Source organism: Athene cunicularia, assembly GCF_003259725.1.
Source record: "Athene cunicularia isolate RWA chromosome 14 unlocalized genomic scaffold, athCun1 chr14_part2, whole genome shotgun sequence".
In the NCBI taxonomy this organism is placed as follows: Eukaryota; Metazoa; Chordata; class Aves; order Strigiformes; family Strigidae; genus Athene; species Athene cunicularia.
This window is the reverse complement of record NW_020799119.1, coordinates 709,956-723,422: the sequence shown is the minus strand read 5'-3', so window position 1 is coordinate 723,422 and position 13,467 is coordinate 709,956. Positions and strand designations below refer to the sequence as shown.

The window sequence follows — 13,467 nt, the reverse complement described above, 5'->3', positions numbered from 1 at the left end:
GGGTCCCCCGCCCGCGCCCCGTCACCCGCTCAGGCGCCCGGCGCGTCCCCCCGCAGGTGCCCCCGGGAAGAAGATCACGGCCCGGCTCAAGCGGACGCTGCCGGTGAGGGGCCCGCAGGCGCCGACGCTGAGCGAGCTGATGCGCTGGTACTGCCTCAACACCAACACGCACGGCTGCCGCCGCATCGTGGTGTCCCGCGGCCGCCTGCGCCGCTTCCTCTGGATCCTGCTGACCCTCAGCGCCGTGGGGCTGATCCTCTGGCAGTGCGCCGAGCTCCTCCTCAACTACTACAGCGCCTCGGTCTCTGTCACCGTCCAGTTCCAGAAGCTGCCCTTCCCCGCCGTCACCATCTGCAACATCAACCCCTACAAGTAAGGCACGGGGGGGGGGCGAGGGTGGTCCCCGGCCTGGCGAGCTCCTCAGCCCCTCGCTAGCCCGGCGCCAAGCCCCTTGCCGGGCTCATCGTGCCGCGGCGCAGCGCTGCTCGCCAGCCCGCTCTGTCCCACGCTGGGTTTTCCCTCTCCTGCGCTTTCGGTAACGCACCCACCTCCGCGCGGATGCTCTGCAGGTGCCTGGGGGTTATAGTCGCGCCCTTCGCTCGCTGCCCGCTGAGCTTGGCTCTGTCGATTCAGCTTTCTGCTCCAGACAGTCCCTGGTCGGCTCCGTGGTTCTCTTCAGATTCCCTCCTTCCCCAGACCAAAGTTCCAGGATTACAAACAACGCCATCTCCTGAAGAGCGGAGAGGGAACATCTGTCACTCCTCTTTTGCCTCTTCCTTTCCTTATAGGATGCTTCGCCTTTATCAATCAACAATACTTTTTCTCCTGCCAAATTACGCTTTACATTGATGCCTGTTCTGCTGCCAGCTCTCCGCCCTGGTCCCTGCAGGCGGTCCAACTCTCCTGTGTCTCTTGGCACAGATGCAGAAGTCTTATTTCCACAGGCTCTGCCTCCCCGGGCTTGCCAGCACAACCTCCGCGAGCCTGGGAGGGTTTCTCTGCAGTTCAGCCTGCTTTGCTTCCCACGCTCCTTGCCCCGAGGTCTCTCTGAGGGCACAGCTGCGTGTCTGCCCGCTCCGCTGCGAGTTGGGGTGGTGGTGGGAGAGATTGATGTGAGCCCGTGACAGAAGGTTCTGTGCTGAGTGATGGGGTTTGCCGTGCCGCGGGCAAAGCACCGCAGCTCGGCAGTGAGGTGAGATGTCACCTTCTGTCCCCTCTCTCCAATGCAGGTACAGTTCCATGAAAGACTATTTATCTGAATTGGACAAGGAGACCAAAAAAGCTCTGGAGACTTTCTACGGATTTTCAGAGGGCAAGTCCAAGGTGCGCCGGTCGGTGGGTGAGTGGGACAGCGCAGGGAGCGACTTCTTCAAACAAATCCCTCTGCTGAAGTTCGAGGACTTCTCCAAGACAGCGACTGACCTCCGCAGTGGCCAGAAGAGGAAAATAGAGGGCAGCGTGTTTCACAAGGATTCGTCCATAGTGAACTCCGGGGATTCAAATGATATCATCGGCTTTCAGCTGGTGAGTGTCCCTCTCCCTTGGCCAGCCAGTTCCTGTGGGGCGGTGAAGGGCTGGTTTGGGTTCGTATCCCTCCGGCCAATTCTATTGCTTGCTTAGGTGGCTTTATAGTGAGTAATGCCCCAGCTGCCTCCGAGGCTGCCTGGAGATTCATCTCCAGCTCTCCGGAAGAGAAATACCTTCCTGAAGTCTACCCAGATAGACTCAGTGCCTTCTGTGACCTTTCCTTTGGGGCTGAAGCATTTGAGCGTATCACTTAGCCCTGAGCGAAGGGTCTTTGATGACTCTCTGTCCCCTTTGTGCTACTGTAACTTCATACATGGTTATTACTGTGGAAGAGAAACGCTATCACACCTACCTTGTAGAATACCTAATTTCATTTAATCTGAAATGCTTTTTCCCTTTTGTCATTATCAGTGCGATGCAAACAACAGCAGCGAATGTGCGCTTTATACATTCAGTTCTGGTGTAAATGCTATCCAGGAGTGGTACAAGCTGCACTACATGAACATCATGGCACAAATTCCCCTGGAGACTAAAGAAAAATTGAGTTACTCTGCTGATGACCTGCTACTGACATGTTTCTTTGATGGCCTATCTTGTGACAAAAGGTCAGTGCATAGAAAATACCTGCCAGCTTAACAGCTTACTTCAGAGTACATGATACATAGGAATTGAATATTTGGTATTTGCTGAGTTACAGCAGGAACCGATTCAATTTTTAAATGAAAGCAAACATTTGCGTCTTCGTGAACTTTAATTATGCTCTTTAATTGAATTGGTCTTAGTGTTCTGCTGTCCGCGTTTCAGATAAACCCATGCTTTGGGGCAGAATCAAATCCACCCGCTGACAATCGTGGCGGGGCGGTTCCTGCACACGCTGGCAGGGGAGAGGCATCCCCGCGGCCGGGGGTGGCAGCTCTGGGGGTGCAGCTGCCCCTGCACCTGGGCTGAGCCGTTCCCCTGCCCCACTGTGCCGTAGCCCCTCACCAAAGGCGTTCAGCTCGTGTCTGTCACCCTGCAAACGCAGAACGTCTTCTCTCGGAATAAAGACGTTTGCTTGGGTGGGAGGGGATGTTCGCAGGGAAGACGTGAATGTGCTTGAATCACGAGGGTGTGTCCTCAGCCTCCCCTGCGTGACAGTGCCTATGACATCTTTTCTGAAAAATGAAGATTGGTGTTGCTTTAGCCACCTGGCTGTGGATGGAAGAGGACTCTGTCCCCTCCACCGCCACCTTCCCGCTAGTTCTGTAAATGTGCTTCCCCCACCTCCCCCATTCCCACCTGAACATCTATACTTCTCATTTCCCGTTAAACCAGATCATATCTCCGCGTAGTTTCAGAATATTAAGAAAAAGACCCACACTTTCCAGCAGAATAAACTGCTTGCCAAAAAAAAAAGTAAAACATCCAGTCCTGCTGTGTCTCTGCCAAAACCGCTGATTTTCTCCCACGGGCAGTTAAAACTGCAGAGGGCAACGTAACAATACTGGATTTCTTTCAGGCACTTCACTCGTTTCCATCATCCCCTGCACGGCAACTGCTATACGTTCAACAGTGGCGAAAACGGGACGGTGCTGAGCACCTCCACGGGCGGCAGCGAGTACGGTGAGGAGCGGGATTTGCAGAGGGACTGCTCGGTAACCAGCGGTTCCGCGAACTGGATCCTGCTGGAGAGTGATTGATGTGTTGGCTCTAGATGTGCAAGCTGATTGGGGAAATGCTTGTTTGAACTAGCGCAAACTGTTGCCAGAGAATACAAAGATAATATCATTGCATCACTAATGTTTTCCATCTGAAATTACTGCTTCCCAGTTATATAACTTCTTAAAGTAAGTTTCAGCCGCGTTCTATGGGACATTATTTGTTTGCTGTACGTGGGGCCGCGGAGGGATGTTGCTCGCTGCAGTGTCTCAGTCCAGCACTGCGAAGGCCTTGCTGGGTTGTCACAGATAACATTAAATAAACTCTGCTGCCCTCCCTCACCAGAAAAAATGGCTCAGGCTTCTGGTGCAAGCACTCCTGCCTTGTCTCTGTTCTCCAGGCTTGCAGGTGGTTCTGTATATAGATGAAGCAGACTACAACCCCTTCCTGGTGACATCCACGGGAGCCAAGATCATCGTCCACGACCAGGATGAATATCCCTTCATCGAAGACATCGGCACAGAAATTGAGACGGCAGCGGCCACCTCCATAGGGATGCACTTTGTGAGTGGCAGCCACCTTGCCTCTGGGCACCCCCATCCCTGCCCTTGGAACAGATGTAAATATGAACCCATCTGGGGTTTGATCATAGCCGGCAGCTGGAAGGTGTCTAAAACCTCACCCTCCAGCACCCAAAGCGCCCTGAGGAAATAGCAGTTTTCTGAGGGAAGTTTTCCTTTGCACAGAGGCTCTTGGAAAATAGGTCTTTGTAAACCCAACAGCTGCTGGGACTTTGTTTGCTCTCCCTTTTCTCCCGCCCCTTGACTTTCCAGGGGATTTTTTTTGTTTTGTTTTCACAGCAAAATCCACAACCACAGAAATGTGTTGTCAAGTGCCTCGTTTCGCTTTAGCAATAAGCAGACGAGTTTGCATCCCACGCAGGTTCCAGGGGCGGAAGAGAAGGAGCTCGAGCTGTGGGTAACCCACGTTAGGGTCAGGTCCGTAGAGGCGGCTGCAGCACCACCCATTTCCCTGTTTTGTGGGTGTAAGTCTCTTTTTGCTGGGTTTCTCACTATCCCAGCTGTAAAAAAATACTCGTGGGCAGCAACTCTGCCTCTGCCAGCTCAGTGAAGCGTCTTGCTGCCAGCAAGGGCAGGGAGGGCTGCAGCGCCGAATTTCCCCCATTAGTGGAGTGCAGAAAAGGCATTTGACCCAAGGGGCTTTTTTTGGTGGCCGAGAAGTGAAAGCAGTGCCATCAGGCAGGGGGGCTTTCCCCTTTCATCTGGATGGGCTGTTAAGTGAGCATTTTAGCTCTGCCTTTTCTTCACTGATGGTTGGGTCAGATGCCTCAGCCAGCCTGCTTATCTCTGCGGGCTGGGTGTGCCACATCGAGATAGCCCACGCATCAGAAAAGACAAGAAAACCAGGGCTGATGTTTTTAAAACGTGCGAATAGTTAACTGTCTTGCAGCTGTCTGGAAAACTCTGGCAGCAACTGCTTGATCTAACCAGTGGGGTAAATGCTACCTAACAAACAAAAGGTGAATAGGAGGGGACCAGAACCGCGTAAAGGAGGCAAAGTCTCTTTGCTTTGCACGGGAGAAAGTCACTGCAGGCAGAGGCTCAATATTTAATGTCATATTTCCCCAGCACAGCAGGTTTGGGCCGTTGCATATGGCATAAGACCCAAGACTGGACATATCTATGTGGCTACGCTTAAAAAGATTTGGCACAAGTGATCCGGTTGCATCCTAACGTAACGGCCAGAATAGAAGCTGGACACAACTGCTAGACTCAAACCCAAAGCTGGTGACTCCGTAGCGCCAGTAAAGGGGGACTAGGGGGAGTCACGGTTGTCAGGACAGGGCTGCACCCTGCGGGGGAGGGAGCAGAGATGTGCAGGCTGCGGGCGCTGCTCCACACGGCCGTGGCCAGGTTATCGCTCCTGTGCTTCTGCTGCGTACTGGGACTGCCCCCCACCTCGAAAAATATTCCAAGATGTTTGGAATGCAAACAAGGCATTGCTTGGTAGGAGTTTCAGCGCTTTAGTTAAATATTTAGTTTGGAAATTATTTCAGTACCTGAAGGAACAAGTAAGCTTTTGTAGGAGCATAAGCCACGACAAAAAAACCCCACGCAAAGGATCTGTCCTCTGCTAGAGGATACGGCGGCAGCCTGAGGCAGGTGTCCTGGCACCAGGCTGCCCGCAGCAGTTAAAAGCATATTTAAAAGCTGGTTTCATTCAGTTTCCAGAAGTAAGCCCTTTCTAATACTGAAATCACCTATTTGTGTTCTCTCCAAAGAGAGGTTTGAGCATCTTCCTCCCAGAGCTGACTCGCACCGTCCATGCCCGTGGCCGCCCGGTCCCGCTGGCTGGTGCTGGCGGCTCTGGCCTCACCCTCCTTTAGATCTAGTCGGTGCTTTGGAGGTAAGCAGGCCATCGCAGGTTCCTGCTAAATTGATCCTTTGTAGGCTTAGCCCCTAATTTTAAATTCTGTAGAGAAAGATGGGTCAATGAATTCTTAAGTGGATGACATTTCTTGTGGTTTCAGGCCACTTTCTTTTTACAAAGCGGATAATTACTGCAGAAAGAGTTTAGGGGTGAGCAAGGTAAGGCAGCCTGCGGGAAGCTGACGCCGCAGCCTGAATCCTGAGATCAGAGATACAAACACTGGATTTAGAGTGGCTTTAGAGAGGTGCTGTTGAGCACTAGCACAGCCTCAAGTGCTGTTTTACCCACAGAACGGCAGCAGCCAGTGCAACAACAGCTCAGGAAGGTGTGGGTCCTCACAGAAAGCAAACAACCCCCAAACCCAACCATCAACCCCCTTCCCTCACAAACACATCCAGGATAAAGGATGCATAGCCTCTAGGACTTTGCAGTGAGAGGAACCATACATATTAATTGCTCTGCTTTGAAAAATCCTCACTGTTATGTTTATAGCACCTCTGCATTCCTGCAGAGGTTTTCAGGGAAGGCGGCAGATAATCCACCAGAGTGGTGCTTTGGGAAACAGATAGTACAAACAAAGCAAAAAGCCCCAAACAACAAACCCTTGTTTTGACAAGTAGTTGACAAATCTTTTGAGATGGCAAAAGGTAAACACGCTGTTCAAACCTGCCCCATCACTTAACAGTTTCAGAATTGTGATGAACTGCCACTAAAGCCTTTGGTTTCTCTGTGAGCTCCACATAACGAGATTTGTTCTTTCCTGGTTCCCAGACTCGGTCTCGCAAGCTGAGCAAACCCTACAGTGACTGTACGGAGACTGGCGCTGACATTCCAGTAGAAAATCTCTACAACAAGAGCTACTCTCTCCAGGTAAACCTGTTACCTTTGGTTTTATCAGTCAGAAAACCACCTCCATAAAAAGCTTTGCAATTTTCTGTAGTTCAGGATCTGAGATTGTGAACAGTCCGGCCGTAGGGTCGCTGCTTTGAACCGCTGATGTAAAATACCCCAGCACTTTTCAAAATCCAAGTTTTATTCTGAAGTGGTTGGTGTTTGACGTTCCCTTAGGCACCCTGTTAGATAAAGAGAGAACATTAGCTCATTAGGCAATTTTCAAGCAATGTGAGACTGGAAAATATTGGCCAAGTAAATGTTGCAGCTTAGTAACCCTTGAAGCCAGAAATTGTGACCTTTAGGACTCCAGGAATAACAGATACCATCTAATCAGTATCCAGATAGCAGGATGTTTGTTTACAGAGCAAGTTTCCACTAATTTTGCATGGTTTCTGTAATTGGGTCCTCTTGGAGAGTGTCAGTTGTTCTGGCACCCTCCCCTTGAAGACTTGTAATTATATGAGCTGCTGCCTACTGCAAACCTAGGCTGGTTTTTACATTATGGGGCATTACACCTGAAATCCGCTGTGATGCGTTGCCAGGTCGGATCACGCAGGCATTATCTCAGGTTTTTAATAACAGTACTTCACCGAAACTCGGGGATCAGGAGGGCTGGGACCAAAAGGCTTGAGAACTGGGATTTCAAAAAGAGAAGTTCAGTTCCTGCTTGTTCCAGCTGATGAAGTGTTTTAGCACAAACCACTGACTCTGCTGCCCTCCTAATCCGTACAACTCCTGGTCTCCAAATGAGCACCAGCACGACTCGGTGGAAGCTGTGAGCAGTTCCACCAGCGAGTCACTTCCCACGCCTGGTTGTTGATTCTCGGACCACGTGCCGTGGCAGACCAGAAACCTCCTTGGCTGTGGAAAGAGCAGCTGCAGCACTGAAGCTTTTGATGGCTACAGGGGAAGCGGGGGCACTCACAGAACCCCCCTCAGAGAGGATTATATTATTTCTTGCACTAGAGCCTAAACCCGCCGTAGCACTTTCTGTGTTCGTGTTCACTCGTGACAGGGCCCGAAGGCCCGGGGAAAGGGGTTCCCACCTTATGGCTCCCGCCGCAACAGGGGGGTGTTTTCAGGTGCCTACGGGCCGGGACCCTGGCGTTGCAGGAGTGCACAGCCTGTGCTTCTCAGCTCTGGGTTTGTCTCCCCCAGATCTGCCTGCACTCCTGCTTCCAGAAGGCCATGGTGGACTCGTGCGGCTGCGCCCAGTACGCCCAGCCCTTACCGGCCGGGGCAGAGTACTGCAACTACAAGAAGAACCCCAACTGGAGTGAGTAAAACCTCCTGCACCGCACGTGCCTCAGCTGGGAGGAGGGAATCTGGGAAGAGGCGAATCTGCCTTAGCCCCCGTAACAGCCCGTACCGCAGCGCCTAAAGCCGCCCCTCGTTTAGGCTGACTTGTTTCCTGAGCAGCCCCAGAAGTGTCGAGTGGCAGACTCGGCTGGGTGAGGCAACTGTTCATGCCTGTAGCAAGGGACAACCACTTCCCGGAGTATTTTGCAATATTTGTGGGTAAATCTTTTTATCCCCACCACGTAGGTGATGGCCACAACGGCCACCTGCACCCCAGCAGCCCCACTCCAGCACAGGTAGCAAAAAATCACTGTGTTTCCTTCTGGCTTCTCATCCACACGTCCCGCTCCCCTCTTGCAGTGTACTGCTACTACAGGCTGCACGAAAAGTTCGTGAAGGAGCAGCTGGGCTGCCAGCAGATCTGCAAAGACGCCTGCAGGTAAGTCCTGCCCACCACCAGAGGTAGAAAGCCGGGGAGGGGGGGGAAGTTGGAGCTCCCAGCTGACAGCCTGCCTCTCTCCGCAGCTTCAAGGAGTGGGCGCTCACCACCAGCATCGCCCAGTGGCCGTCCGCCGTCTCGGAGGTCAGTTCCTGATAGTGCTGGGCCGTGACACCAGCGTGGCACAACCAGGCCTTGAACAAACCCGCGGGTTCAGAGGGAAGCCCGGGGGCCCCGGGGTGTTCGTTAGCACTTCAGTGATGCTCCTCCCAGAGGCTCAGTCTGTAGTGGCCAGGTCAGGGCTTCCCCTCCAGGAGTTCACTGTTAAACTAAGATTTAGTCTGTGGGCTGGGACATCCCCGCGGGGACAGCTGGCCTGTCACAGGCATTCAATTTGGGCACCCAGGCTGGTCCAAGGAGCGCGAGATCCCTTCCCAGGGGATTTCTGCACGAGCACACACAGCTATAGCAGGATTTTCTCTCTTTTTTTCCAGGACTGGATGCTTCGAGTTCTCTCTTGGGACAAAGGGCAGAAAATCAACAAGAAGCTGAACAAGTAAGTTTCCATGTCAGTGTTTCTAACTTGCACCTCAAGCTCAGATATAATCTCAGCAGCCCTAATGATGGCAATTGGGGAAAAAGCTCCCTTAGAGCAGCCCAGCCCTACTGGTCCAACTGGTTATTTGCATAGTTTTTCAGTACCTTTCATGTTATTGTTTTACTAAAGCCTCAGCCTGCCTTCTCTTTTGCCTCTCAGGACAGACCTGGCGAACCTCATGGTGTTTTACAAAGACCTGAACGAGAGATTCATTTCGGAGAATCCTGCCAACACAGTAAGCGAGTGCGGCGGCTCCTCCTCCCACAAGGGCTGGGAGTTTTCATTTGGCCGGGGAGCAGGAAACCATCCTCGGGCGACGCTGCCCTTTGCAGCCCCGTGATCCGGGGCCGCTTTTCTGGCTGTCCAGCCCTAGCCCTGCGCGGTAACGGCGCCATGGCCGCGCACCCGGCGCCCACGGGAGCCCATAACCTTCTGCTCTCTTCTGTTCCAGCTCGTCATTCTTCTTTCCAACTTCGGAGGCCAGCTGGGCCTTTGGATGAGCTGCTCGGTGGTTTGCGTCATCGAGATCGTCGAGGTCTTCTTCATCGATTCCCTTTCCATCGTAATGCGGCGCCAATGGCAAAGGGCAAAGAAATGGTGGAACGACCGGAAAAGGGACCGCTCGGGGAAGGCCCCGCAGGCCGGCGAGCTGGAGAGGCAGGGCCACGATAACCCCGTCTGCATCGACGAGGACCTGCCCACCTTCAACACCGCCCTCCGCCTGCCGCTGCCCCAGGACAGCCCCTTGCCCAGGACTCCCCCCCCCAATTACAGCACTTTGCGGCTCGAGTCGGCCTTCACGGAGCAGCTGCCCGACACGCTGGAGCCTGGGCAGCGCTGACGCGGCCGTACCCGCCCGTCCAGGGGCCAAAGAACGAGGCGGGTGCAGGGCCCGCGGCACGCCTCCGGACAAGCGCCGACAGGCTGTCGGGCCAGACCCTTATTCAGGGATTGAACTTGCAGTCGCATCTTCTCTGAGCAAAGCTCAGACTCAGAAGCCAAGGGCACAGAGACTTTACGTCAGGAACTTCAAGCAACATCGGTTTTCCAGTTAATTGTTGCAGGAGATGGCTGGAGCAGGATGGGGCGCTGAGCTGGGCCGTCTCAGGCACCCCGGTGTGTGCGCGCAGGAGCTGCCCCACAGCAGCAGGCTGATGCCACACGGAGCATTAACACGGATTGCTCTGCTGCGTGGCTGGACTTGTGGGGAAAACCCTGGGGCTTTCAGGAATGCAGCGCGATGTCTGTAGGAGGGGGCATGGCAGGGGTTCGGGAAGACCACAGAAGGGATGCAAGGAACGCTCTCAGGTTGAATTTTGATTCAGCACCTGAGTTCTTTGTTCTGAGGTGGGAGGTCAGGGCAGCCGTGGATGTGCTGGTAGAACAAGTTATTCCTACTCAAGCTGTGGAGACCCTAAGTATCCCCAAAGATTCACCTCAAAAAGGGCATGAAATCGAATTCGGATCGTGACAAACAGCTGCATACTCCGCAAGCCTGGTTCCTTTTACACCACTCAAACCGGCCATGAAGTGTAACCTCGGAGCAGCTCGTTACGCAGCTCGTGGCTTCCCCGAAGCCTCCCAGGGACCTGGCTGCCCTCCTCCCGCCTGACCCCACACTGGCCATGCCCAGGGAGGCTTCTAGAACACCCCCCTGCCCCCCCCCGTGCCCAGGGCTGCCTCGCACCTGCCTTCTGCCTCCTGCGCTGGCCGGGGGCTGCTGCTGCCTCACCCCCGCGGCTCCAGGGACGCCCCCAGGGACCCCGCTGGGGTGGCGGCGCCCTCCCCCGGCTCCCCGTCCTGCTCCCGATCGTTCCGAGTGCCGCCGGGCCCCGCTGCCTGGGGGGAGGTGGAGGATGAATCGGGCCCGCGCTGGGTTGGCTGCTCAGGGCTTCCATGGAGCAAAGAGTGATCTAGAACCTGGGTGTAAAAGTCTCTTTTCCTTTCTCTACCTAAACTTATTTTATATAGGACAGCAAGAATCCAGAAAGGTTCTTTAATGTGCAATAAAACATATTTTAACTGGATTATTTAAATAGCTGATAAACTGAAAAAAAATAAAGATATATTTTTGAATAACTGCTTTGCCTTTTTAAAAAAAAAACCAATAAATCGGTGCTCTGAGTTACTCCCCCAGTGCATCCCAGGAGCTTACGGGACTGGCCCGTGCCTGCCCTGGGGCTGCAGAGCGCAGCTGGACCCGGCTGGGGGGAGCGGGTGCGTGGTGAAATGCCTTTCGGAGGGCAGCAGCGGCCAGCGAGGTGATGGGCAACGCTGGGAGCTCGGGGATCAGCTCCGCAGGGGAGGGCAGAGCGGGGCCTCTGCCCCGGAGCCCTTCTGGGCCCCCAGAGTGCTCAGAGCAAACCACTGCCTGTCCCCGACGCTCGTTACACCAGACTTGCCCCATTTGCTGTAGTGGCAAAACAACCCCAGGACAACCAGAGCAGCCTGGGCAAGCCACAGGCCTGTGCGGGCCACCTCCCCCTTCGCACCACAGGCGTGAGCTGTTGCGGGCACGGCGGCGTTCAGAGCCACACCGCAGCCCCTCCCTCACCAGCCTGCTGCGTCCTCATATAGGAACCACTTTGGCTCGGGTACTCCTGACTAAGGACCCTCTTCTAGATGCAGATACTTGCTAAAACCAGTTTTGAGCCCAGCTCTGACAAAGCAGAGCCTCCTGCGAAGGCTGGAGCCAGGGGGGAACATCTCCCTGGGCGGCAGCAGACAAATACAGCGACGTGGGACATACCCCATCTGTTCTCACCTGTACCCGTGGTGCCAGCAGCTCTCGCAGGGCCCCGAGCTTCGCTCACCACAGGCAGCGCCGAGGAGGGGCTGGAGGATCCCAGTAGCAAGCTCAGCCCAGCTCCTTCCCCACTGCTCAGCCTCCTCTTCCTCTCAGACTGCCCCACTCCCAGCAACACTCCAGTGCAGGAGCTGGGTTAAATCAGCAGGTGCTACTCGTGTAATCAGCCCCTCTGGAAAGGGAGGAAGGAAACTCCCCGCAGCTGCTGCCCGGAGCATCGAGCTGCCCCCGGGTCCCGCGGGCAGGGCAGGTGTGGGCAGCCGGCACGGCTCGGGCCAGGCCGCGGCGGGGAGTCGTGTCCCCCACGTGTGTGCCACAGGCTGGTCCCCTGCTCTGTCTCTGGGGTACCTGAGAGTTCACACCACAGACAAAGCCTCGAGTAACACCTTCGTCAGGGCAAAGCCTTCGTTAGGGCAAAGCCAGACCTTGGCTGGGGCTGTAAAGCAGATGACGCTCCAACCAGTGGTAATTCTAGAAAGGTTTGCATCTTTAAAGGCTTCCCAGAGCAAAACAAAAGTCTTTTAAAATAAACACAGTGGTGCCCATCCTGCAGGAAAGCTGTTGTACTGACTTTACACCCGATAACTGCAGTTCTCATGAGGAAAATCCATGATTTGACTGAGAGCAAAGCTGCTGGCGCGCAGCGCTCCCCTGCAGCACGGCACTGGGGCCTCCGCTCAGTCACCCGGGACGTGTCCTGCCGGGCGCTTTTCGGCGTGAGAACCCCGTTCAGCTCCGGAAAAGCCCAGGTTTGCTGTCGGTGCTCTTTGCATTAACTTCTCGGGGCAGGCGCAGCACCTTTTCCACTTGTGTGAATAATCCTCAGGAGGCAGAAAGCCACAGAGCGGCTACAGAAACGGATTACTTCATCAGGAATTAAATACTGAACTCTGCTGAACTCCTGAGTCATCTTCAACCCAGAAAACCAGCCGGGATGGCACGAGAAGCAGGTGTGACATCGCGAAACATCATAAAGCGTTTGAAAAACTCAGCTTGGAGTTTACAGGAACACAGGCAGTAAAACTTGGGGTTCACCGATATCCCCTTCGCTGGGGCAGCCGCTGCTCCGAGGGCGGGGTGGGAGCCCCGCTCCCTCCCCATGGGGGTGGCATTCCCGGGAGACTTGGGGTGCACGGCAGGAGCTGGCCAGCCCCCGGCAGGCCCCGCTCGCCTCCCAGCCCGGGGGTTGACCTGCCCCTCGCTCCCGGCCCTGGCCGCGGTGCCCAGGCTCCCGCGCGGGGCGACGATGGCCCCAGCCCCAGGGATTTGGCTTCGCGGCCCCGCGGCGCGGGCAGAGCGCTGCCTCGGCACCCGGGCGAAGGACGGGCTGGGAGAGGTGTCGAAACAGCCCTGCAGCGGGCAGGTGCCGGTGACTCACGGGGAAAGGCTGCCTGCACGCCGGGACCGGCCCCGGAGGAGAGGGGATGCAGCATGGGAACCTCGCTCAGCTCCCCCACAGCTCCAGCAGCAGCCGCGCCGGAGGGGAGAAAGTTGTGGGTGATGGTGGAGCTTCTGGGCTGGGGGAGGGCTGAGGAGGAGGAAAACTCAGCTGCACGGAGGTTTGCCGGACGGCAGGAGCCTGCCCGTGCCTGTCCCGCCCAGCGCTGCGCGGACAGAAGCGGGGCTGAAAGCGCAGGGAGCCGCGGCCTCCTCCATCCCGCTGGGGCGCGGACGCCTCCGCACAGGCGTTACCGCGGCCAGAGCCGGGCGGCCTTCCTCCCACCTCACACAGAGCCACCCAGGCTGGAAAAGCCCCTCGGGATCAGCGAGTCCGACCCTCAGCCCGACTCTACAAAGTTCTCCCCTACCCCACAT

General features: G+C 55.4%; 1 protein-coding gene across 1 annotated transcript; it reads left to right on the top strand.

Annotated features, from left to right (window-relative positions):
* The first annotated feature begins 31 nt into the window (after nucleotides 1–31).
* SCNN1G (sodium channel epithelial 1 gamma subunit) lies at nucleotides 32–10,176 on the top strand. The gene is made up of 12 exons (XM_026859403.1): nucleotides 32–372; nucleotides 1,230–1,524; nucleotides 1,939–2,132; nucleotides 3,026–3,129; nucleotides 3,566–3,729; nucleotides 6,388–6,486; nucleotides 7,669–7,786; nucleotides 8,170–8,248; nucleotides 8,335–8,392; nucleotides 8,743–8,804; nucleotides 9,006–9,081; nucleotides 9,298–10,176. Exons 1-12 carry the CDS (start codon nucleotides 140–142, stop codon nucleotides 9,685–9,687), a joined length of 1,872 nt encoding a protein of 623 aa, XP_026715204.1. The 5' UTR covers nucleotides 32–139; the 3' UTR covers nucleotides 9,688–10,176.
* Nucleotides 10,177–13,467: the final 3,291 nt, after the last annotated feature.

Coding starts and splice junctions, on each gene's coding strand:
- SCNN1G (XM_026859403.1), top strand. CDS start 140: ATGCGCTGGTACTGCCTCAACACCAACACGCACGGCTGCCGCCGCATC. Junction 2,133..3,025: donor GGCCTATCTTGTGACAAAAG/GTCAGTGCATAG, acceptor GATTTCTTTCAG/GCACTTCACTCGTTTCCATC. Junction 3,730..6,387: donor CCTCCATAGGGATGCACTTT/GTGAGTGGCAGC, acceptor CCTGGTTCCCAG/ACTCGGTCTCGCAAGCTGAG.